The sequence below is a fragment of the Chelon labrosus genome, assembly GCF_963514085.1.
Source record: "Chelon labrosus genome assembly, chromosome: 22".
Lineage (NCBI taxonomy): Eukaryota > Metazoa > Chordata > Actinopteri > Mugiliformes > Mugilidae > Chelon > Chelon labrosus.
Genome location: NC_140355.1, coordinates 11,693,939 through 11,719,651, shown reverse-complemented (window position 1 = coordinate 11,719,651; position 25,713 = coordinate 11,693,939). Strand labels below are relative to the sequence as shown.

General features: G+C 43.7%; 3 protein-coding genes across 3 annotated transcripts; all 3 read left to right on the top strand.

Moving 5' to 3' along the window:
- Positions 1 to 1,943: 1,943 nt before the first annotated feature.
- smtna (smoothelin a) lies at positions 1,944 to 3,566 on the top strand (the record flags this gene model as incomplete). Its single annotated transcript, XM_084572430.1, has 7 exons — positions 1,944 to 2,103; positions 2,328 to 2,403; positions 2,480 to 2,596; positions 2,689 to 2,740; positions 2,898 to 2,985; positions 3,107 to 3,258; positions 3,419 to 3,566. The coding sequence occupies exons 1-7, from the start codon at positions 2,017 to 2,019 to the stop codon at positions 3,564 to 3,566; spliced, it is 720 nt and encodes a 239-aa protein (XP_084428556.1). The 5' UTR covers positions 1,944 to 2,016.
- Positions 3,567 to 6,672: 3,106 nt separating this feature from the next.
- Positions 6,673 to 14,943, top strand: inpp5ja (inositol polyphosphate-5-phosphatase Ja). The gene is made up of 12 exons (XM_084571674.1): positions 6,673 to 7,589; positions 9,726 to 9,833; positions 9,987 to 10,095; positions 10,188 to 10,304; positions 10,758 to 10,933; positions 11,330 to 11,441; positions 11,636 to 11,745; positions 11,823 to 12,033; positions 12,108 to 12,245; positions 12,339 to 12,404; positions 12,484 to 12,588; positions 13,729 to 14,943. Exons 1-12 carry the CDS (start codon positions 6,961 to 6,963, stop codon positions 14,218 to 14,220), a joined length of 2,373 nt encoding a protein of 790 aa, XP_084427800.1. The 5' UTR covers positions 6,673 to 6,960; the 3' UTR covers positions 14,221 to 14,943.
- A 1,050-nt stretch (positions 14,944 to 15,993) lies between these two features.
- mat2aa (methionine adenosyltransferase 2Aa) lies at positions 15,994 to 23,737 on the top strand. Its single transcript, XM_084572090.1, has 9 exons — positions 15,994 to 16,351; positions 17,940 to 18,017; positions 18,492 to 18,614; positions 19,097 to 19,209; positions 19,318 to 19,461; positions 19,596 to 19,814; positions 19,981 to 20,163; positions 21,182 to 21,315; positions 21,411 to 23,737. The coding sequence occupies exons 1-9, from the start codon at positions 16,258 to 16,260 to the stop codon at positions 21,511 to 21,513; spliced, it is 1,191 nt and encodes a 396-aa protein (XP_084428216.1). The 5' UTR covers positions 15,994 to 16,257; the 3' UTR covers positions 21,514 to 23,737.
- Positions 23,738 to 25,713: the final 1,976 nt, after the last annotated feature.

Sequence of the window (25,713 nt, the reverse complement as noted above, 5' to 3'; positions counted from 1 at the left end):
CAAAAGAGGGTCTGATCCAAGGGACGAGCTACTGTGGCTCAAAATCACAGACGCTGACCCCTGTCCACTGCCAAAAAGTGTCGCATCAGAACTGGACCACGGAGCAATGAAAGAATGCGGCCTTGTCTAATCTATTTCTGTGGCAATATGCGTTATTTACTTGGGGAACACATTGCGACAGGACTATGGGATGCTGTTGTCAGTGTTCTGCTGGGAGTCCTTGGTTCTTGTCATTAATGTGGATCTTACTTTGATATACTACCCAACTAAGCACTGCTGGAAACCGTGCACTCCCTTTCATGGAAATGCTATCCCCTGATGGCTGTGGCTCCCTTCAGGAGGATAGTGCGCCCTGCCACAAAGCAAAAAATGGTTTGGGATCGTGTTGAAGAATATAAAGTTCAAGGTGTTGACTTCAGATCTCAATCGCGTCCGTGGGATGTACCGGACAAGCAAGCCTGGTCCACAGACGCAACTCTGAGCAATGTGCACACCTTTGGACATCTGGTGGAGTCAAAGCCTTGACACAGCGTATCTCACAGTAGCAAAAATGAAACGTGCAATTAACGATGGCTGTATCCCCTCAGTTTTAGAGCATGTCGGCTCAACGCCATGACTTACAAGGACGCTTGAATGTCGGCGGGAACATACATTTTGAAGCAGTGCTGGTTGGTCACCACTGGATGGAGCAATTTGTCTGCTTTGCTCTTTTTTTTTTTATTATTATTTTTTTTTTAAAGCTCATCTCCAAATGTGGTCAACTTTTAAACAATAGATAATCTCTGCTGAAGTTGAAAGTATTTCACTAATGCTGTTTTCTTCCAGATGTGTGTGTGAGTGTTCGCATCCATCTATCTAAGAGGATGTGCTCTGTCCTCCCTTGAAGAGATTCTTCTACTTTTGTAAACAGAGTTCACGGTGCAGCTTTTTGCCTCAATAAGGCAGTGCTCCTAACTTCTTTGCCCCTATTAACCCTTCCTTTCTCATCCTAGCGAGCTGTCAGTGGCACTTAGTAAAATGAAGAGTAATCAGCTGTTTATCAGAGGGAATGCCAGATGAAGTTTCACACGACATCATCCAGGATCCGGCGTCAGGAGGAGGAGAGACGCTGGTCAAGGTGACAGAGATGGATGGACCCAGACCTGACGTCTTTCTCCCTCCTTCCCCTCCTCCTTCATCCCATTTTGGGTGGTTCGTGTAAGCAGTCCCCACTCTCTCTCTAAACATCCTTATGAAGCGCTGCAGTCTGAGGTGTGATGTCAGGGTTGAGCTCTCCCAGCTCTCCGCACAAGTTTAAAGGCGGACCCGAGGAGAGGAGAGGAGAGGAGAAGAGAGCGCTGAAGCACCAAACACCGCCGCAAGACTCACCAGTTTGAATCAAACAGGTGAGCAGCCGCACGACACCTCCACATCCACCTCCACCTCCACCTCCACCACCGAATCTAATCCTGAATTTAAGCATTTTCACGTTTTGTTAGTTTGTTCTTCCGCTCAGGCACAAAGGTTTCCCTGTGTCTCAGCACATAGCTTCACGCTGTTATCAGATTCTTTTAGTAATGGTCTCGTTCCACCACATTACTATATTTGTACGTGTTTTTGGCCCCTTCTGTGCTGCAGCCAGTTGCTCAGATACACCGAGGGGTACTCCAGTGTAGGACAAACATTTCTTTTTACGTCTGCTCAGTTTATGTCTGTTAAAACTCACGCAGTTGTTTAGATCCGAACCAGTCAACAGACCGCAAGAAGAACGGATGTTGTCTTTATGCTCCATTTGTGAGATTAATGTCATTGTTTGGGGTAAACAATGAGCGCGACGAGATTCTGGATTGTTTGGTGTCTCAACAAAAACATTGTAATTTAATTTATCTTATCTGAATGAAAAACTTTTAAAGTGGAGTTGTTGCTGTCACCTGGCAGAAGGGTTTCAAACATCTGCTTCTCTCTCTGGTGAAATATTGAAACGGTGCTGCTCTCGGTGTGTATGTGTCAGGACAGCTGTGTTTTCACTCATCAGACATGGAGTCAAAACCTGAAGGTGGATCGTCATCGCTGACCAGCGAACAACTGGCAGCTATTGAGGATGAAGATGTTCTCAACAAGATGGTGAGATGACTAAATGTGACTTAAATGTCATTTTCTTGCGCATATCTTGTGCAAAGAAAAACGTTCCTCCATTTTCTTGTTTTCGTCCCTGCAGATTTTCTCCTCTGAGAAGTGGTTTCACTTTGCCTTGTTGACATAGACGCAGCATCTAAAGAATTCTTGCAATGGCAAAATGTCTGACATAAGTCTTTACTGTCGCCTCTTTTTCGCTTTTTTCTCTTAAGCTGGACAGCGCAACAGATTTTGAAGAGAGGCGGCTGATCCGTGCTGCTTTAAGGGACCTGCTCAAGAAAAAGAGAGGTGAAAAAGAAAAACCGTTACGCGTCGTTGCATGTGGCGATTTGCTTTTCCTCTGAATTCTCCGCCGTGCCCTCAGATAAACGGGAGGAGGAGCGAGGGTCGAGGCAGCAGGACTTAAGGCAGCAGGGCCTGGGCAAAGGGGGTACCACAGGTGGAGGAGCCTCCATGAACCGGCAGCCCCCGTCCACAAACAGTAACTCTGATTTGCTCCCTAACACCCATGCTGTCCGTGTGCACCTTCATTTTTAATGTTTTGTTTTACTATAATTCTCTCTATGTTTTCAGAACCAGCAGGCCAGACACCAGCCTCCGCTCCCTTCAACAGGACAGCGGGAAGGTGAGACACATTTAAAACACAGAGTGAGCAAACGTGACTCTGTTGTGTGTTGGGTTCATTAGCTATAAAAAAAAAAAATGTGTCTGCCAGCACTTTATTAAACTCATGTTGATATTGCATGCAAGGTTTTTTTCTTGTCTTTGTTTTGACTCCTCAGCAAGGCCAGCCCCGCTGCAGCTCCCAACGCTAAAAATGTCAAACAGATGCTTCTGGATTGGTGCAGGGCCAAAACAGAGCCATATGAGGTAAATATGCCCTTTGTCTGTGACTTACTGCCCCGAGGAGCTATACATAGCCCTGTCCCGTATGTCTCGTTCACAGCCACTTCAGTTTCTTCTAAACTGACTCCTTTCTGGTATGAAACAGGGGGTGGACATCCAGAACTTCTCCTCCAGTTGGAAAGATGGCATAGCCTTCTGCGCCCTGGTGCACCGGTTTTTCCCTGATGCGTTTGAATATTCCATCCTCAACCCCAACAAGCCCAGGGACAACTTCGAGCTGGCTTTCAGCACTGCAGAGTGAGCTCTCATTCCTTATATGAAGACACCAGCGTGTCTTGTCTCACATAAACAACGGCAGTAAATTGCGGAAAAGAGCGAAGTGACTTTACGCCTCTGGCAGCGTATTTTCTGTTTGTCTCCAGTCATTTTTTATTTGACATTTGCTCTGTGTCGGCAGGAGGCTGGCAGGCTGCCCCCCTCTGCTGGACCCTGATGACTTAGTCCGGATGAAAGAGCCCGACTGGAAGTGTGTGTACACGTACATCCAGGAGTTCTACCGCAGCCTGGTGGAGAAAGGCCTGGTCAAAACCAAAAAGAGGCCGTAGACTCTTGAGAGGTCACTCGCTAGCTTCCACGATTCCAGTTTTCACAGTTGCGTCACCACAGGCCGATGTCACAAATGTACCGTTTTGAACCGAACATTTACATCTTTTAATTCCAATTTGATGCACCTAGCGGACGCATCGTTTTGAGTGTAAATGCGCGGTGCCTCATGGGTAGCATTTGTATCGGCCTTGTGTGTTAGCAGGGACTCACGGGTGTCTGTGTGCTTTCAGTGGACAGCTGGTGCTTAGGACCAGTACATTCCACTGAGATTACACATCTGTATTAATCCCTGTCAGAGCCATAGAGAACGTGGGAACGACTTTTATGATGATGCTGTCGAGGGCCCTTGACTGTGAGTATTAAAGGTCCATTTAACAATAAATATCCATTTCATTATACGTGCTGTTGTTCTATATAACTGTAACCGATTATTGAAAGTGGGACAGAGATATTAGAGCGTTTTATTTGCCTGAAGCCATATTCACCAACCCATTAATTTGAGCCTTTTGCAGTTGGTATGGATTTGTTTTGTGTGAACGTATACATTCAAAGGGGCACGCTAATGGATTCTGTACTTCTTTTTGTCTTATTGTTATGTCTAATGTCTCAGAAAATGATCCAATGACATCTGTGGCTTTGGCTCGACTCTCGAAATTTACAACAGAACGGCTGCGTCACAAACGTTGATCGCGGAGTTTAAAAGATTTAGTGACCAGAAGAGTAAGGTGTGAATTACAGCATCTGGCGATCTGTGACTTTGGCTGCTGACTGCATCTTTTAGCCTTCCTTCTTTGTCTCTTGTGAGAACCCCAACTTTATTTGCTGGACTATTAACTGCACAAGCTTTTCTGGTTTAAATGCCGATCAGTATACAGAATAATTAGCGCACCATACAAAGGAGTTTGACGAACTTAAAGTGTTTTTACTATCGTGTGTGGTTTTTTTGTAAGGTTTGATAGCAATACTGACACAATACTGTGTGTTTCCTTTCAATAAATTTTAATTAGGAGGGTGCAAATGATGTTTCTGTTTCCTTGCAGTGCATTCAAAGTGTGTTCTTAAATGATCCTTATCCCTGTGTTTTGAGAATTAAGCCTGTTAGGAGCAGGAGGCAGAAGATGAGGTGCAGACTGATCAGGTGTTACAGGCTAATTGGCCTTCTCCACAAAAACGCACACGAAATATCACCAAACAATTGCTTATTTTAATTGGCACATTTCCTCATATGTTGAAAACTGTCATACACACACACACACACACACACACACACACACACCACTCCCCTCCTCAGTCCAAGTCTTTGTGTTTCCCAGAACCTTTAAAAGGTTTCCACGCCCCAGAGGACTCTTTTAGCCCGAACACCTGCGGAAGAAGACACAACAGCAACAACAGTTTCCTTACGGGCATGATCAAACTTGCCAAACGGAGAGGCAAATATCAATGAGACAAACAAGGCGGCAATAAAATACAATGCAATCCGTATATATTTATGCATATTTTATTTCTTATGCTTTGCCATGCTCATTAATGCCCAAAGTGACCCTTCATAGGGATGCATTTACCAAATCAGGACAGCAATGGAAAGGACCTTCATTTCAAGGGCAATATCAGAAAAATCTCCTCCTTGTGCAGAGTCAAATATATGCTGCCACAAATAAAACTAAAACTGAAGCAGCATTGGTTCGCCTCTGTGTTAACAAAGCCCCGTGAGGTGCCTGCTTTGATATCACCCAGCAGGGTCATTTGCATGAGGGCGCCCATGCTAATGCTGCTGTTGTGCAGCTGCTATGAAGACATCACAGAGGGTGGGGGGGGGGAGGTATCTTTGCCAAAAGTGAGATTTAATTATTGAACATGCTGATCAATTCTCCCTATCAGTGACGCACTGATTCCACGATTAATGCGTCACCGATCGGACAGATGCTCTATTATTTCTGGCCGGCTGCACTTTAGCAGCTGATTTATTATTTATTTATTTATTTATTTATTTATTCTTTCCTGCTCTGCCCGCCCCCAAGTGTTCATGCTTCACCCAGAGAGGGAAAGAAAGAAAGAGAGAGAGAGAGAGAGGGAGAGGTGCTGGGTCGGTGCACGGCCGGTGTGCAAGGAGGAGGCGGGACGCTGACTGAAAAGTGCACGGCTGCTCCGGCCAACTGCGCGGCGTGTAGGGCAGTCGTCATAATAAGTGAGATGAGGAGCGATCAGCTGTGGTAGCACACACACCAACATGCAGGAGTCCGGGCGCGTCAAGCGTGACCGCTTTCTGTCCTGACAGCGCCGCGGCGCGGTCTGCACCTTGACGAGACGTCCGCTGTCCACGGTACCGACGGGTTGGCATCCGTCCTGCAGACCGGCTCGGATAGGTCCCCGGACCATAGATCGATTTTTACTCTTCGTGTGGCAGTCTGGTCGCGCTGATTGACTGATGATTGCCCTTCTGTGAATTTGGGAGATCACCTTTGCGGTTCACCTTGGAAATAATAATAATTCTAAAAAAAAAAAAAAAAAAAAAAAAAAAAAGGTAAGACATGTCTTCACGAGATATTTGAGGCACAGCAGCCTCTGCTATTGTATTTGCGTTTATTGCATTGTAGAATTTGTGTTTAGGATGTTTTCCAGGCTATTACATATTCTAGATAATGAAGCTGTCATTCAGACTTGCTGGCTCATGGAGTGATATTTATTTATTTATATATTATATATTTAAAAAAAGGCCCCACTTTTAAAGTTGCATTTCCACTTTCAAAGTGGGTTCCATTCAAACCCATCACACCACCATTACTCACAGCTCCGTTTTGCAGGTTACTACTGTTGTCACATAAATGTCTCTGTGAGAAAGAGATCCTCATTTGCATACCATGAATCATTAAGAGAGGTGTATATAGTTTCTCTGTGGGAGGCCACATAAACAAAATGGAGGGAGGCCTCTGTCCTCCTACCATGCCTGCCAGGCCTCCTGTTCCTTGTGACCTACAGTGTCTGTTGACATTGTCTGATGTTCTCCATTATCTGCCGCTGCGTGTCCCGTCTCATCCTCCCTGGGATCAAGCGGTGGCGGAAAAGGGGGCAGTCACACTTTGCAGCGCGATACCGTCCGAGCAATCACCAACAATTATTTCTCTGTATGAGGCCCCGGAGCTAATTAAAGTTTCTGAGCAGCTAATCCAGGACACGGGCCTAAAGTTAGTTCCTCAGCCCGGCTGTCTACTCATGTTAACATCAGTGACACTTGGGGAGAGTGATGCATCCTCTCATCTTTGCAAGCTCATCTTTTTGCACTTTCCCCTAAATGCTTTTATACTCCCTGCACACTGCATCATGTTTTAATGTCAAAGATGCTTTGAATTCAAGCACTGTTAAAAAAAAAAAAATGTTGTTAAATTCTTGCAGGTGATGGATCGCCAGCCGCAGAATCAAGTCGGCACAGACCCCTGCGTTCCTAAAGCACAACCTGGATTCATTACGATAATAGGAGCCAGTCCTGGTTTACCTCAGCAGCTACCAGTGCAGGAGCCACCTCTTGTCAGTCCATCTGATGTGCTGAAGAAACAGTCTGGACTGAGCCCCATACAGGCTGTAGTCGCACCTACGACAGTGATTGACCAAAAGCAGTCCGGGTCTGCAACGCTGGCGAGCATAAGCCGGCCAAGACCGACTGCTCTTCGAACTAAATCTGCTCCGAAGCCGACCAGAGTCTCAGCGGACCCCACCAAGGAAATAGATTTGATCCCTGTGTGCATCCCAGGACCTCAGAGTGCCGGCGTCCTGCCACATTCTCCGACAGAGTCCTCGTTCCTTGCTCACAGTCCTCACAGTCCTCACAGTCCCCACAGTCCCCACAGTCCCCACAGTCCTCAACGATACCTGAACTCCTCTCCCAGCCTGCCTCTGCCTCAGCCCGTCCCCCGCTCCAGCCTCAGCCCCAAAAACAGCCTCAGCCCTCAGCCACAGAGGACGCCGTCACCTGGGAGCTCAACACAGAGCCAGTCTGAGAAGGCAGGAGGAGAAAACAGTGACTTCAGGTGAGTTAACGCCTTTATTAAAACATTTAATAATAGCTCATCATTGTCAGTTTCACTGGGTATTTCAAGCACTATGGTTCTGTGTTCTTCCTTGTTGTGTCTAAATCCAGCCGCAGGAGCTGTAAGAACGCTGACGTGTGCCAGACCATGTCACATGAATCACAGCAGCAAATTTCACTAAGAGCTTCATGAACCTGACTGAGCGACACAGTCACGTTGCGTTGGCCGATTTCCCAGAGTCACTTTTGACGTGCGCTCCTCGCTCAACAAAGGCCAAAAAAATAAAGTATCTGCTACAATTAAAGTCAGTTTGAATTTGTGAAATTTATATGAAGAATAAGACGTGACATAAAGTCTTCAGGCGGCAGCAATTCCTGTCAAGTCCCACTGCTCACGTAAAGACATTTCGTATCACATAAATCATGACGAATCACATCGGATACTTATGAGATGAATAATTCATCGCAGCCGCTTTTATTTTGCCATGAAAATCAGTTTGCATGTAAAACGTGATCCATCACACTGATCCAGGTTCCTTTTGTCACCTCAGGACAATAACTGAGCTATGCTGTCTGTGAGATGACAACAATAACACAGTGTTTTCAGAATTTAAATCTAATCATACAAATGTTTCCCAGCCAGGTGTCGTATTTTTTAACGTCAGTGTCCTTGAGCAACATGTTGCACTGCAGCGTTACGTCCTCTTGATGGAAATGGGGGAAGATACGGACAGTAAAACTAAAAGAGAAGATGAACTTCAAACCCCTCCAAAGCATCTAAGGCAAAAACTAAAGTTTAACAAAATAAGTAGGGGGTGTCAATCAATACTCTAGTGTTCCTACACATAAGTCAGCTATTTGTGAAAGGTGTAACAGGTATCTCATCTCACCTATTGCCCTCAACCTCCCACTGCATAATTTTCCAGCTCAGGCAGGCTGAAAGCATCACACGAGGAGAGAGACCGAGTTATCAAGGTGTTCTCCTTTTCATTTAGTGAACTTAACAGAACGAAACAGAACTTAAAAGACAAGAGCAAATAGAAGAAAATTCACGTTGTGGGCCGTTAAAATGAATGCAAACAAATGGCTACTGGACCGCAAGAGTGATAAGTCTAATGATATGCTTTGGAAAGCAGTCAGTAGTAATTACATCGATCAGCCACAACATTAAAACCACTGACAGGAGAAGTAAATAACATTGACCATCTTGTGACAATACAATGTTCTGCTGGGAAACGTCTGGACCTGGCATTTGTGTAGATGTTACTTAGACATGTATACAATGACACTGGCAGCAGGACGCACACACAAAAACGGTTTAGGAACAACTAAAAAAACACGAAAAACAGCGCAAGGTGTTGACCTGGCCTCCAAATTCACTAGATCCCAAACTGATGAAGTATCTGTGAGATGCACTGGAACAAGCCTGATCCACAGAGACCCCTCCTCTCAACCCATAGGACCCAAAGGCCCCCACTAACAACATCCTCTGATGAGTCACAACTGGTTTGGAGGCCCAAGGGAGACCTACACGATATTAGGAAGGCGGTCATAATGTTATGCCTGATCGGAGTATGTGACAGTCATTTGGCTAAAACATGCATAAACAGAGGCATGGTTGTTTAGATTCATGTTTTGACCCGCTAAGTGGTCTTGCAGTTGGACAGATCCGCTTAACAACCAGGAAATGGTTTGAGTGAAAATGCATTTCATAGTAGAAATGCCAAAGATTTGATGGTTCCAGCTGCGCATATATCAAGATGTGCTTCCTTTCTTGATAATATATTAAAGTAAAATGAATCTCTTTCAGTTTGGGCTGAATTTGATCAATTAATAGAGTCAGTTGCAACCATATTCAGTTATTTCTATAATAAAGTAGTACAGTTTAGTGTCTCCTCATTCTCTCTGCTTGTACTCACACACATACAGACACACATACCCATGCACAATACTAAGCCATCACTGAGGTATACAGAGGTGCTTAATTGTGCGTGTCTTTTTTTTTTTTCTATGTACAGAACCCCTGGTGAAAGCTATTTCTCTGGGGATTACAGCACGCATCACGTCCTCTTTACACCCTGCACCATAGTGTGCTTAAATCTAATGCAGCATTTACACTCTTTCTATCCTTTGAAAGGGTGTACATCGTCACATGGAATGTGGGATCAGCTGTCCCGCCAGATGACATCACTTCTCTGTTTGGACCAAATGTTTCAGATGGGAACGTTGACATGTTTATCATCGGGTAAGCAAGTATTTCTGCTCGGCTCTCGGTTCCAGAGAGACAGCCGCGAGTGCCCACTCAGTCATCTGTCTTCACTTTGATTCGTCCCCCATCACTGTCCTTTTCATTAATCACTTTGTTAATGACATTTATCTACTTTCTGGCACCATCCAGATTCCAGGAAGTCAACTCCATGATAAATAAGAGGCTGAAGGATGTTCTTTTCTCAGATCAGTGGAGCGAGCTTTGCATGGACACGCTCAGTCCTTTTGGATATGTTTTGGTCAGTGAGAAGTTAAATCTACCGCCCTTCAGATCCTTTTAGTGCCGCTCTAGTTTACTTTACTGATATATTCATCTGTCTCATCTGCTTAGGTGGCGTCCCAGCGAATGCAGGGAGTGCTGCTGCTGGTTTTCTCTAAATTCTGCCATCTTCCATTCCTCAGAGGAGTGCAGACAGAGAGTACGCGCACAGGTCTTGGGGGATACTGGGTACGTGCTACGCATCAAATAGTGCCGCTCTGAAAACCAGCTGAGGTTTATCGCGTTTGAAAAAATCAGCAGTGGGTTTGTGTCGGTGGGGCCCGGGGTGGTCAAAGGTGGTGTGTGTGCTCCCCTCGTGCCGGCAGGTGCATGCATGCGTGGGTTGCATGTGTCAGTATGTGACCTTCCTCTGCGTGTTGATGTCAGCATCACCCCTGGCTGCTGCTGGTGCAGTCTCCTTCTCTTTGAGGTCAGTGCAGCAGCAGGCTGTCTGGCTTTCTGGTTTTGCGACTCAGTGTCAGAAAAAAAAAACCACCACGACCTTGTCCCTGAGCGCAGATCTTCTTTTTGATACGTGCGGCTGTTTTGTTAATATGTACTGTTTTAAATATCCTACACACGGGGGATTTGTTTGTCTCTGCATCTTTTTTCTTTTTTCTTTTCTTTCATGTCACTCTAAAGGGGAATAAAGGCGGCGTCAGCGCCAGGATGACAGTGTTTGGCCACCCGGTGTGCTTTCTGAACTGTCACCTGCCGGCTCACATGAGGAACCTGGAGCAGCGGATGGAGGATTTTGAAAGCATCCTTCAACAGCAGCAGTTCGAAGGAGGGACTGCGACCGGAGTACTTGACCACGAGTGGGTGACGTTGTGTTTGCACATCGGACAAATCAAGTCACATGAGCTTTGCACACCCTTAAAAAAGTGCTTGCAATCTTTTAATATGTTATACAGTCCTAATAATTCAGTAAATGCTACACATATACACATCCATAAAGGTTTTATAGGATCTGATATGAGTTATAGGTTGCATCCGCTGCTCAGTAATAATTATTATATCTTCATATTACACGATAAAGCTCAAGAGCAGTGCTGTCTTTTTTATTATGTTTCTGGAGTTTCAAATAATGCACCAACAATGTTCAAATTTGCTCAGGATATTGCACTAATCATTAAGTAAACTGAATCAGCGATAGCTCAGATGAGATTCCTTTGTTTTGCATTTCTTCCTCTCTTCATTTGTTCTATCCCCAGTGTTGTGTTTTGGTTCGGCGATTTGAATTTCCGCATCGAAGACTACGACATCCATGTGGTGAAATGTGCCATCGACAGCAGTAAGCTGCCTCTTCTGTGGGAGCGGGATCAGGTGAGGCACCTTTGGCATTTTTAAAGCATTTGCACACTCAAACAGACAGATGGATGTTTCTGGAAGGCTTTATTACGCCACCTGTTTGTCTGCAGCTCACGGACCACAGCCAACAGAGGGAGCTGTAGCACTAAGCGTACAAACATCCCCTTGTTTCAGTCATGACTATGTCCTATTGTTTGACTCCCCTGCAGCTCAATATGGCTAAAAACACTGAGCCCATCCTGGAAGGCTTCCTAGAGGGACCTCTCAAATTCCCACCTACATATAAGTTTGACGTGGGCACTCATACGTATGACACCAGGTACGTTCAGGCGCCTCCGTCACAAACACGCATCCCTGCAGTTGTGGCTGTAGCTGACTGAACTTAATTTCTGGCAGTGCTAAGAAGAGGAAACCCGCCTGGACGGATCGCATCCTCTGGCGCCTTCGTCGCACTGGTTCCCCGGTCCCTACCCACAATGCAGCGCTGCAGCGGGGCCTGACCTCCTGGTTGGGTGGGGCGACAAAAGTGACACAACATGTGTACCGAAGTCACATGGGTTTCACGATCAGTGACCACAAACCCGTTTCTGCCCTGTTTTCTCTGCAGGTGAGACAATGATTGATGCGTTGAATGGAATGGCATCTCTGTTTTTGTATGGTGACTTATTCTCTTTCTTCTAGTTTCCGTTCAGGGTGGACATGCCTCTGGTGGAGCTGCACACAAACAAGGAGTGGTGTAAACTCTCAGATGCCACAGTCAGATTCACCGTGGCGTCGACTTATCAGCGCAGCTCGTGGGACTGGGTCGCAATATACAAGGTTATTTTTAAGCACTCCTTACGATGCATTCTTACAGCTCATCCCTCCCGTCGTCAAAACCTCAAACTATGACCGTGATTTCTTTCTGAACAGGTTGGGTTCAGACATCACAAAGATTACCAGGCGTATGTGTGGGCCAAAGGAGAGCATGCAACGCAGGTGTGTCACACAATCAAACTCACAAATATGTATTGAGCTTGAGTTCATTTGGATGTTTACCTCTCTCTTCCTGCCTCAGGTGACATTCACAGAGGAGGATTTGCCAAGAGATGATTGTGAATACATCCTGGGTTACTACAGTAATAATATGAACAGTATTGTGGGGTTGTCGTCACCAATTCAGGTAACGCAATTTGGAGAATGAAATGGAGCAATCTTACTCTCTTTTATGAAATATTCTTGGCTCGATGTAGACGTAAATATATTTGAAATATTTAAAGATTTAAATATATATATACGATTATGTATGTAAAAGTATCCAATATACACCGATCAGCCACAACATTAAAACCTCTGACAGGAGAAGTAAATAACATTGACCATCTTATGACAATACAATGTTCTGCTGGGGAAACTTTTGGACCTGGCATTCATGTGGATGTTACTTAGACATGTACCACCCACCTAGACTGGACCAGACACACAAAAAACGGTTTGGGAACAACTAAAAAAAAACATGAAACAGTACAAGGTGTTGACCTGGCCTCCAAATTCACTAGATCCCAAACAGAGTATCTGTGGAATGATCCACAGAGGCCCCTCCCCTCAACCCATAGGACCCAAAGGCCCCCACTAACAACATCCTGTTGCCAGACACCACAGGACACCCTCAGAAGGGCCATGTCCATTCTCTGATGAGTCACAACTGTTTTGGAGGCACAAGGGAGACCTATATAATATTAGGAAGGTGGTCACAATGTTATGACTGATCAGTGTATAAACACGTGGACAATCTTACATGTATGTTGAGCGTCTCATTCTAGTAAATACTGATAAGTATGCTGCTGAATATGGGGTCAGAGGTCAATTTAAACAGCGCACACTGTGTAATCAATTATATAATGCAAAGTGTAAACTGTTATCTTAAAAGTATCTGCCAAAACACGACATTTTGGGTTTTCATATGTTAAATAATGACAATTTAATACTAAAATAATTATACAGCTGTTAGTTCCTTTGCAGATCTGTATTATATCTGTATAATACTTAAATATGGCACATTGTTGTAGATTAACCTGCAACTAGTAGATAAGTATTTGAAATGAAAATCAGTTGCAACATTAAAGTGCTGCTTGAAAATGTATGCATCAGAACTAATAACTCACGTATGTTAGGTGGCATCCCATTGCTCAATGAATACATTTGACTTTTGCTTACTCTGTCATAGTGTTATTACTTTTACTAGATTAAAGGATGTGGAGAGGAGTGGCTCCATGCTTTTTGTCCTATAGTTTCCACTTCTTAAATTCTCCATCCTCATCAGATCAAGATGCCAGTCCACAGCCCCACCGTGTGTCGCTCAGACAGCTCCGACGTCAGCTCAGAGGATGACAGCACTCTGGTCCTGCTGGCTCCATGCTCTCGCAGCCCGAGCCCCAAAAACGGCAAACACCACCATCGCCACCGCCGTAGCCGGAGCCCCGCCGTTCACGCTCTTTCTTCCAGCCCCCTCCCGTCCCTGCAGAGTCTCAGCCTTTGCCCTCGCTCCAGAGAAAGCCAGACGCGAAGTCGCTCCCCCTGCTCTGCTGCTAAGAAGGAGCGGCTGGTCTCCCCCGACACTGTGCCGTCTCCCACCATCAGCCCTCTCAGTCCTCGCAGTCCTGTGTCTCCAGGCGGTGGGGTGACTGCGCCGGAGGCCCTGATCGCTGCTATCTTAGGTGAACACAGACCAGCTCAGGTTAGCCCCACGGGGGTCAAACAGATCGGGATGACAGGGGACACAGACGCTGTGAAGAATTTAAACGTCAAGAGTTAAAATGAAGAGAACGACAGCCGTGTCCATGCATTCAGGGTCCGATCTGCCCTCGCACTGTCGCTGTGCTCGTAGAAGCAGCACATTTACTGACTCCTAATATAGTTTGCAAACATTCCACACTGTAGCCCTGCAGTTCCCTGTTTCTGAACCATCTCATACACTTCTCTGTGTGTGTGTATCTTGGAGTCAAAAGGTCAGACTCTTGACAACAAGTGCTTTTATAGACTCACAAGCTATATCAAAAGTAAACAAACGTATTGAATGTGAAACCAAAGGCAGTGTAATCCTGTGACGGATGTATATGACAGCAATATGGATCCAGGCAAACAGTCGCGCATCAAAACAAGGACTCTGGACGACACGTATTGATGGTATCACAGATCACAGCACAGGGAGGGAGCGTGTTTGCGTGCGTAGGTTTGTGTAGGCTCATGTGCTAAAATACAAATGTGTGAAATAAACATTTTGGAAGAGATTGTGGTTTAAAATATTACTCTATAGGTCTTGGTCTGTGTTCATAAAATGAATCTAATTTATCAGTGTACAGACTGCATTTTATCAACTCAGTCAATCTGAGAATGACACGTGACTGTGTGAACTTGAACAGTAATCCTAGACCAATGCTCTTATTCTCAGCAGCTTTGTGAATACAGCCCCTGTTCTCCAGGGCTCAGCGAGCGGATGTTTAGGCTAATGTGATTGTTTTGCTTCAAGGGAACAGTGTTGTTTAACTGTGTGAGTGTGCTAATAAAATGAAAATGAATGGGAAAGAAAATCAGCAAATGTTCTTTACTGGATAAACACTTCTCCGGGGAGCCAGGAAGACGCGAATATTTGAGTTGGCAAAGTAAAAAAAAGATGCAACCACGCTTTAACAACAATAACACATGAGCTAACTTGGACTTCAGCCCCTTGATTTAGAAGTACTTTGAGTGACCACATAACAAAACATTAATTAACCCAGTCCCACAGCAGCAAACACCCATCAGAAGTGTTAACATGGCACAGTTATACCATTAAGATGCTGCTAAAGTCAATTAAAAATGTATTGTACCCTGAATATTAAAATTAAAACATCTTTTAAAAAAGTAAAAGTCATCTTTAAATGGCTTTTCCATCATGCAATCGATGTATCTGAAAAACAGAAGCAGCACAACGGTGCCTTTGAGTGTTCAGTTAGTTTAGACAAAGTAGAGCAGAGTTCACATGTAGATAGTTGCAGAAAGTTAACAGACCAACCTTTAGTCAAATAGTTAAGTATTTAAAACGAAGCATTCTTGTAAGGCTTAAAATAAGTTAAAATATAGTGATGTCTTCTGTGAGTTATGTGAATACTTGAAACCTTTAGGTCCTTTAACATTTCTATAAGTGAAATACAGAAGAAAACATTAAAATAGAGAAATACAACTACTAAAATTCTTAAAGTGACAAGTTGTCAAATCTAAAGCATAGAAATGTGATATATTTCTTACGTTCACTTCTTTATGCCTCTAAAAGGAGTGAGCTACTGCATAAGTTAGTCTCTTCTGCAATCAGCAGCTCCCTAAAAAACTCTAAAATTAGTGAAACACAAGTTATATGACAGAAAAGTCCAAAAAGCAAATGTTACTGCACTCTTATGACCAAGATCTGCTAACAAAGGTTGCTTTATTTTAAAGGCTGATAAGCTAAATGGGTTGGAAAACAGTTTCCAATCAAACACGGTGAGCCAATTCCCTTCAGGGATATCTATTTTACTTTAACTCCAGCACGCCCATGGGCACCACGTGCCCTGTGCTCAACAACAACATTGGCTGCTGGAGAAATGACTTGAAAGGTCTGGAGAATTTGTTCGGGCAAATACAGCTGTCTGTCTGGTATATAGAGTTTCACCCGGCGGATCTGAACCCGACTCGCTGCTGCTGCTGTAGCTTGGTGTGTGAGAGAGACCGAGCAGAAGATCCTAGTCCCACCAGTGAAACCTGTCCCCGGCTTCTAAACAACCAGCAGGTATCCGGTCGGCTAGCTTGTTGGCTAACAGTGTGTGCACTGGCTAAAATGAACGGCCACCTCAACGGTTTCCATAACAACTCGTTCAGTGATGAAGACTGCTTCCTCTTCACGTCTGAATCGGTCGGAGAAGGACACCCCGGTAAGTTTTAAATTCATTAGTGCCTGACAAAGGAGTAGCTTCACCTTCTCACCAGAATAATTAGCCTAGCATCCTGTTAGCCTCTCAAACAAGGTCATGTGGCTTGTCAGTGTAAGCTCAGCGTGCATGTCAGCTGGTCTCTTTCCACTTACCAGGTTTATTTTGCAGTAAAAGTCAGTTAAAACGTATGGGATGGAATCAAGTAAAAACAATAAAATAATATAACACAGACTGTAGTTATTGTTTTTGTTAAAAAGCTATAGAAACTCCCATCTTTACTAGGTTTTGGCTAAAAAATATCAATGCAGTAGCATGCTCATCCTCTTTGTTGTTGTGTCTACACTTAAAAACTACGCACAAAGTATTTCACACAAGTTCTGTATTTCAACAAGAATATTTTATGCCATTTATAGGTTGAGGAAATGCAGTTATGTGGAGTTTAGTTGGAGTGCCGCGGTTGTATGCTAACAGCACCGAGGCTAGCTAAGCTAACACCACGTTAGTTAGAACTGTTGGTGCCTGTCAATCACACACCACGCTTACAGCAGATGTTTTGTAGCTTTGTGTGCAGCTGGTAATAGCAATAAAACACAGATAACGTGTGTTTTTTTACTCTTTAAGCACACGTGGAAGCAAGCTAGCATGCACAACATGTTTGAAGTTGTTTTTGAGATAATTTATCCAACTTTCAGGTCAGGTTTGAGACTGTAGTTGTGGTATTGTGTTAGCGAGCATGAACCCAAGACAGATGAAAATAAAACTAAACATCACAAGCTTCATAAGCTAGTACTTACTGCAGGACTGTTAGATTTAAGTTACAATTAGACTAGATTAATTTTATTTTATTTTTTTAAATAATCTAACCAACACATCTCTAATAGTAGAACTGTTCAGCTCCTTGTAATACAGTGTGCTACAGTTTTCAGTCTCGCATTGGGGCAGTGGGGGGCAGAAGCTTTATTGAAGCAGATAATAGGCTTACCAAACTCCTAAATATAGGTGTTGCAGGGGCTACTGCACTGCCGTGGGTGTAAAGCAGTGACATCCACACCCTTTGTAGGTGCAGGACGGACAGCAGAAGCAGCTGCAGAGATCTCTCTCAATGATGTGCGTTTGCGTATTACTTCACACTTTGCATTTAGGAAGAGGGGGTAATCAAGACATTTGAAACGCATTCAAATTGCTTCACCCATCCTCCGTCACACCCGTACTATATTGTGTTTTGGCAGTCCAGGGAGGGAAAACTGCCAACTTCAGTAAACAAAAAGTGTTGATTAAATTTAAAACCATTAAGTTTGTCAGTGCGGAGGAGTTTGTATATGTACCTGTCAGCTTGACCCTTTGTACTGTTATGATTTCAGTTTATTGATGTGGTACATTCTCATTTGCCTTGCATGTTTTTTTTTTTTCCTTTTCTATATTTAGTGCATTTTAGTTGAATTAGTTTCATTATATTATGCGACATCTCACAATTCCTCTATACTGTGTGGTTTATTTTTTTTGCCAGATAGCAATTCGAAAATAAATGCAATGGATTGGTTTGTTTGTGTGTGTGTGTGTTCTGAAATAAGCATATGTTGATCCACAGATAAAATTTGTGACCAGATCAGTGACGCCGTGTTGGATGCACACCTCAGACAAGACCCCGATGCCAAAGTAGCATGCGGTAAGTCGGACATAGGGGCCCGTCTGTTATGGAGCCATTAAGTGTTTGGTGTTGAAACATGTTAAATAATGTAGCAAAGTAATAATCATTGTTTTCTGTAGCATCAGAGACTTTTCTTGCGCACATCTCCATGCTAATCATTACACTTGACGCCTTTGAATTGTTGAATTTTTCCTTGTTATTGTGTTTCTGCCTTTTTTCTTTTTTTCAAATTCCGTGGTGTATATTACACTTTCTGCTGCTGTAACGGGTGAATTTCCCCGTTGTGGGATAAATAAAGTAGAATCTAATCTAATCTTCTTTAGCTCTGGAAAGAAGGGCATTATAGGCTGACATAAAACACATGGCCTGAAGTGTGCAAGTGTGCCCCAGACACCAGATTTACAACTACCATATACTACGACATACGCAGAGATTCTGCTGCCCCTGATTTGCTTGATCATATTAAATTACTGGGTGTTATTTTGTCCTCAGAGACCGTTGCCAAGACGGGTATGATCCTGCTGGCGGGGGAGATCACCTCCAGGGCCAATGTTGACTACCAGAAGATTGTCAGGGATGCAATCAAGCACATCGGCTATGACGACTCCTCCAAAGGTACAGTGATAAGAGCAGGTAGCTGTGAGTTCAGTTCAGGTTAAAGTTAAACGTTGTGTGCCTAAAGCCTCTCTATTGTCTACAAAGAAAGTCAGTGCAAAGTAGTGGTGGCTTTACTGAGAATCATATCACGTATCGGGGTCAAATATAATCCACTGTGGATTGTGGGGGGAAAAATAAAAATACTGTCGACTGGAAGAAAGTAAATATAGAAGGGTGTGTTAGGGTGAGGTTAACCACTAGACTAACTGATAGCCCAAACCTAATTTGGCAACACCAGAAGGGATGTTGAAAGCCCTGCAAGTTTCCCACGTGATTTTCTGCAAGGCTGAAAGCCACTGACACAATGACGAAGCAGTTTCATAGTCACATGACACCGTAGGATGAGATAAATGCAGTCCTCACAGAAACACGATGAGACAGATTGAGACTTTTTAAATACTGAAGGGCGAAGCATCTTGTTCAGTTGTTGTCTTTTACAGGCTTTGACTATAAAACCTGCAATGTGCTGGTGGCTTTGGAGCAGCAGTCCCCTGATATCGCTCAAGGCGTTCACCTGGATCGCAAAGAAGAGGACGTGGGAGCTGGTGACCAGGTCGGAGGGTTCATACGCTTATATTTAGTCTCGAGCTCATCAGCTGAAGGAAGAAATGTTTGTGCTATTTTGACGTCTATTCGTGTTGTGATACCTCACCCCCGACAGGGTCTGATGTTTGGATATGCCACTGATGAAACCGAGGAGTGCATGCCCCTCACTATTGTCCTGGCTCACAAGCTCAATGCCAAGATGGCTGAATTACGCCGAAATGGAACGCTGCCGTGGCTCCGACCCGATTCCAAAACTCAGGTTGGACAAGAATAACCATTTCTCCACTGTTACACAATCCATCACCGTTATGTGAAATGATAGAAAAGGAAAATTCAGTTTACTTTTTAGATGCTTAGCCCTTAAATGTTTTTTTTTTTTTGCCCCCACCACAGGTGACCGTTCAGTACAGGCAGGACAGAGGTGCCATGGTGCCGTTGCGCGTGCACACAATTGTGATCTCTGTGCAGCACGATGAAGCTGTTGGTTTGGAGGAGATGCGTCACTGTCTGAAGGAACAGGTGGTGAAAGCTGTGGTTCCCAGTGGGTATCTTGATGACGACACCATTTATCACCTGCAGCCCAGTGGCCGCTTTGTCATCGGAGGGCCACAGGTGAGTCAAGAACGTCTTTAGACTGTGCCCCTATGTATCTCAGCACGTCACACAGTCATACCAAGATCCCTTTAATACATCCGCTTCCTCAATCTGTACTGTTAGATGTATAGCAAGTCACATTCAAATCACTAAAAAACTCAAAGCTCTGTGTTCCTTCCCGCAGGGTGATGCTGGTCTGACTGGGCGTAAGATCATTGTCGATACTTACGGGGGTTGGGGAGCCCACGGAGGTGGAGCTTTTTCTGGAAAGGACTACACAAAGGTAGACCGCTCTGCCGCCTACGCTGCCCGTTGGGTGGCCAAGTCTCTTGTAAAAGCTGGGCTGTGCAAGCGTGTCTTGGTCCAGGTAAGTAAACATGGTTGTTGTAAGTTCATAATTTCACATTTCGCAGAGACCAATGACTGTGGGTCAGCTCCCGTTAGTCACCAGCCACCTGCCAGATTCTGACGTTTGCCTCCGAAGACTTGGTACCACTGGAGCACGTTGTAATAAATTTGAGTTCAAGCTCACTGCGGCAGTTGTTTACTATAAAAGAGAAGAATGAGAAAACGCCAGCCTTCGTGGTGTTTTGTGGTTCGTTGTGTTCTCTCCTAACCAAAGAGAGGTAGTCATTGTCAATGGATATTCTGTGCAAAGTGCTTCTATTTTGACTAAACGACCTATAACACACACTCACTTCCCAGTTCAGTAGTAAAAACAAACAAGTTCAAATTCAGTGCTTCACTAAATCTTAGCTTCATGAAGGTTATTGTATTCAGTATTTGGTTAAAATAACAGAGAGAGCTCTTGATTCAACTGCATTTTCATTTTGGATACTGTGGTTTGCAGTACTATTGTACTATTTTATGTTTTTTGTAGCGACATGTGTTTTGATTATTTTAGCCACCCTGCTTTAGTTACTGGGTTCGTCTAAATAATCCAGTTTAACAGCACAACACAAACTACATCCTCCAAAATGTTCATCCAGTTTAATCACCACCTTTCTTACACTGTTTCTACATAAACTGAACATTATAACAGTCATGAAGGGAGATTTAGTGCCTTGCGTACCTAATGAGTTGGCAAGTTCGTGTATATCTCTGTTTTTCATACTGACATTTCTTGTTATTTCTTGACATATTTTCACTAAGCACATATTGACCTGGCAGATTTATCAGTCTGACTCTGGTCGCTGTATTGAACCACAGGAATAGCCACGCTCACAGATAACATATTTCACATTTCTTTTCCCTGAGTTCATGTTTGTACTTCCAGAGTGAAAGCGCCACTGAATGCAGAACATGCTGAGCGCTGGCAGTTTTAATTACTTCCCTATGGCAGCTGTTCAAGTTTGAATGTGCTCATAATCTGACAATTGTTTTAGGTTTCCTATGCCATTGGAGTTGCCCACCCCCTCTCCGTCTCCATCTTCCACTATGGGACTTCCCCGAAGAGCGAGAAGGAGCTTTTGGACATTGTGATGAAGAACTTTGACCTCCGTCCAGGAGTTATCGTGAGGTATCCTCAGATTTTTGATTTCTCACCCTGCACCTTTTTTTTTTTTTTTTTAAACATTTCAAGTTTTATTGATTATTGTTTTATTTGTGTCTCAGGGAGCTCGACCTAAGGAAGCCCATCTACCAGTGCACTGCAGCTTATGGCCACTTTGGTCGTGACATCTTTTCATGGGAGGTGCCCAAGAAGCTGAAATACTGAGCCCCTCTTCTCTCTTAGCAGGATTTAGGTGTAGTGCAGATACACCTGTGTGTTTGTCTACTTTCCTTTCTCCCCCTCCTCTTTCCCCCCTCCTCCTCCACCCACTCTCTCCTCACACACACACACACACACACACACGGCCACATCATGACAGCCTCTGCTACATCAGAAGATGTCCTTTGTCCACCTGGCAGTACAGATCCTTGAAGAAAAACAACTGAACTGATATTTCTCTTGCCAAGATATACAGATTTGAGCAGGGCTGCCAGCTATAACTAATATTTTCTTCTGGCACCCTGTTTCATTTTTTTGCATCATTAATGGGCATCTAGTTTCCACACACTGCTACTACAGTGGCCTAACTTGTCTCTCATCCAGTCTGATTAGTATTATTAGTAGTTCAATCCAAAACTGTGGACCATGTGTCAGTAATGAAGTCATGTCAAGTATTCCTCCATCTTTAAAAACACAATCTCACTGCAGTTTCATTGTATAAGTGATCAGTGGTTCTTATCTTGCACTCTCCATTTCACCTTTAGCGTCGCAAAAACATCAGTCCCCTCACCCTCGTCTGTTTTCAAATTTTTGATGCCACTCATAGGGTCACACAACAGTTTGTTTTTAAAAAATTTTTATTTGTGCTGTCCCTTCAGGCCATTTATTTCTGACGTTTTACAGAGAAGTCAGAAGCTGCTAATGTCCTTGTGGTTATGTTGGGCTGCACCATGAAGTCACTGTTTTTTTTATAATTTATTTTGTAGGTTTAAATGTCATGTGAATGATCCAAATGATGTTAAATGTGTCAGTGTTCTGCTGGCCAAGATAAAGGGCCAGTACTGACCCTTCCTGAGGCTGACGCTGGGTGTAGTTACAGAGAAACCCGGGCTCCGTCGCCTCTGGACAAGGGGCCTGCCTTTTATCCTATGCCGTACTTGAAGTAAATTATATAGTGGGACCTTTATAGTTTGACCAGCAGATGGGGATACAGAATGAGGTGTGGGACAAGATTTGGGCTCTAGAAGCTGTTGTCCACTAGTTTGCACAGGTTGAGTGTCCCGACAGGAAGTCACAGCGGACTGGTATGGAGGAACATGACGAGCAGGGCCACGGACAGACAGTAAGAGCGATAAGAAGCAGCGCACAGTCAGCGTAGAGAATGTAAGTTGGCTATCAAAAATGGAACAGGCTTTTGTTTCGAATGTTACATGTATCGTAATCGACAGTGTAATGTTGAGGTTGCAGCTGGAGCCTTTAAATTATTTATTTATTTGTTGTTACGGATGGCACAAGTTACATTTTTCCTCATGAAACACACTTGAAACTATCCGGGTTTGCCAAGATCGGCCCTCTTGTTCTGTGGATTTTACTTGTAGGAGATGGAGACGAAGTTTGGAAAAGTGTCTGCCAGAGACCTCGGCTAGCTTTGAACCTAAGTCAGTGATGAATGAACGTATATGCCTTTGAATGCCTCCCTATTTGTACTTGTTCTTCTTGTGGCTTAACTTAAATCCTGGGATCCAGCAAAGGCCAGCTGTAAGTCTGAGTGAGATGAGTATTCACCTAAAATGTCTCCTTGTTAGTGCTGTGAGCAGTTAGTGAGTATAAAATGTCTTCTTCATGTAACTAGATGGCACTGTTCCCCTATAATAAGCACTGAGATTAAGGTTTTTCCTCTTAACTGCTCAACAGGTTCTTATCTTGGTTTCTCTGGCTCCATCTTGTGGTTTTTTGAGTGTACTGCAGGGACAACTCAGTAACGACAAAGGGATCATAAGAGCATTTTAGACTGATCTCTGACTGTAGGATTACCTGATGAAATTACCCAACCTGACAAAGATTGTTTTACAATAAGTTTGCGTCCTCTAGCTCATCCACAGACAGGACAAATGATTGGTTGGTGTTGTACAGAGAAACCAGCCTGTTTACATGGTCTCCTGTGGAGGAGTTTGAAGAATCTGTGTTTTCCTTTTCCTTTTTTAAAAAAAAAAAAAATAAATCTTTGAAAGTGAGTCTGTTGGAGTGGTTGCTAAATGTGTAAGTGCCTTCTCATTCCCCTTTAAACGAACCCTTCTGCCACCACCAAATACACAAATTCTTACCCTTTGGTCCTGCCCTCCCACTTCTACCCTGAGTTTTCTTGACCAATAATTCACACTGTCTGACTTGTTGTTGAGTTTCTCTTCTAAACTGTTGAAATAAACCGCACTCTCGTGCTGTGCTTACACGGCTGTGTTTGTTTGTTCGTTTTAATGGAACGAATGAAAGCAGAAGTAGGCCCCAATGAGGACAAGGTGTTAAAAAAGACGCTCGCTTCCTCAGTCAAGAGGTTACACTTACTGACAAAAACCAAAGTAGTCTCTATTCTGGGTTTTACTTTTATTTCTGCTTTGTGGTGAATTGTGATTAACAGCAATCACAAATTGTGTGTCGACCTACCAATATACTGTGTACAGTATCAACTATGTGCAACACGTCTGTCTGATACAAGAAGGGCCAAAGTCGACTCCATCTGCACATGAGACTGCGGCTTATTGAGATAAACATAGTCCTTGTGTGAGGACTAACTGCTTTCGTCAGTGACTATTGCACCCGCAGTTGAAAAAAAAAAAAAGAGTGCCACCGGAAGTCCTTTCTCCCTACAGCAACCAGCTTCTTTAACATCATGAAAATTTTAGCACCTTTGCTGCGTTTCCTCCATATCTAAAGGGGCTGTGAATCATCAGGACAATATACACTGCCTGGCCAAATAGGTACAAGCCTCCTATTGGACAATTACTACATTATCCTGCAGCAAGTTATTTAACCCCAACTGATGCAATGAGTGGCTTCTTGTTTCTTAAACAACCATGTCGAAAGACACATGCTGTGGTTGTGGAAAGGATGTTAGTCTGTTTAAGAAGGGTCAAATCATTGGCATGCATCGAGCAGAGAAAACATCTAAGGAGATTGTAGAAACTACTAAAATTGGGTTAAGAACTGTCCAACGCATTAGTAAAAACTGGAAGGATAGTAGGGAACCATCGTCTTTGAGGAAGTAATGTGGATTAATTGTGCAATCAAAGAAAAACAACAGTAGAACTCAGGGCTATGTTTAATAGTGAAAGTAAGAGCATTTCCGCACATACAATGTGAAGGGAACTCAAGGGATTGGGACTGAACAGCTGTGTAGCCTTAAGAAAACCCCTAATCAGTGAGGCTAAGCGGAAAAGAAGGCTTCAACTTGCTAGGGAGCATAAAGATTGCACTCTGGAGCAATGGAAGAAGGTCACGTGGTCTGATGAGTCCAGATTTGCCCTGGTCCAGAGTGATGGGCGCATGAAGTGATGCACCCATTATGCCTAGTGCAGTTGGTCAGGTCTAGGTTCAGCAACGTTATGTGACCAAAGAATGAGGTCAGCTGACTACCTGAATATCCTGAATGACCAGGTTATTCCCTCAGTGGGTTTTTTCTTCCGTGATGAGACGGGCATATTCCAAGATGCCAGGATTCATGGGGCCCATATTATGTAAGAGTGGTTCAGGGAGCATGAGACATCATTTTCACACATGGATTGGCCACCACAGAGTCCAGACCTAAACCCCATTGAGAATCTTTGGGATGTGCTGGAGAAGGCTTTGCACAGTGGTCAGACTCTCCCATCATCAATACAAGATCTTGGTGAAAAATGAATGCAACACTGGATGGAAATAAATCTTGAGACATCGAAGAAGCTTATTGAAACAATGCATGCAATTGTAAAAGCTATCAAAATAGTGTATGACCTCTTTTTTTTTTGTGGCATTTTTTTTTTGTTTGTTTGTTTTATTTTGGCCAGGCAGTGTATTTACCTGTATCTCAGGAACTGTACTTACTCATCATTTAGTTTGGCACTCCCTGTGTAATAACAATAAACAATAATATTTGTTTTAGTGCGAGACTCCTAATCAGATTTCCAGTTAACAAACACATTTTTCCGGTTACTTCCGGCTACTTTATGTATGACACAAGAAATATTTCCAGTAATTCCAGACAGACTAAATATTTCACTTAGAATTAGATATAACACAACTCCACTCAACCAGAATTTTACATAAGCTTTTCACAATGAGTTGCTTTTTCAGCTCTGCCCACAAATGTTGATCGAGGTCAGGTCTGTGCTTTCACTGCCAGGTAAAGAAACCTGAAGTACTCATAACCTTTAGCCTTTTACTAGAATCAGT

What these genes read in the sequence shown, in the direction of transcription:
- inpp5ja (XM_084571674.1), top strand. Translation starts at nt 6,961, where the DNA reads ATGGATCGCCAGCCGCAGAATCAAGTCGGCACAGACCCCTGCGTTCCT. An exon ending in TTCTGTGGGAGCGGGATCAG is followed by an intron (nt 11,442 to 11,635) that starts GTGAGGCACCTT and finishes ACTCCCCTGCAG; the next exon opens with CTCAATATGGCTAAAAACAC. An exon ending in CTGCCCTGTTTTCTCTGCAG is followed by an intron (nt 12,034 to 12,107) that starts GTGAGACAATGA and finishes TCTTTCTTCTAG; the next exon opens with TTTCCGTTCAGGGTGGACAT.
- mat2aa (XM_084572090.1), top strand. Translation starts at nt 16,258, where the DNA reads ATGAACGGCCACCTCAACGGTTTCCATAACAACTCGTTCAGTGATGAA. An exon ending in GGTCGGAGAAGGACACCCCG is followed by an intron (nt 16,352 to 17,939) that starts GTAAGTTTTAAA and finishes GTTGATCCACAG; the next exon opens with ATAAAATTTGTGACCAGATC. An exon ending in GCAAGCGTGTCTTGGTCCAG is followed by an intron (nt 20,164 to 21,181) that starts GTAAGTAAACAT and finishes CAATTGTTTTAG; the next exon opens with GTTTCCTATGCCATTGGAGT.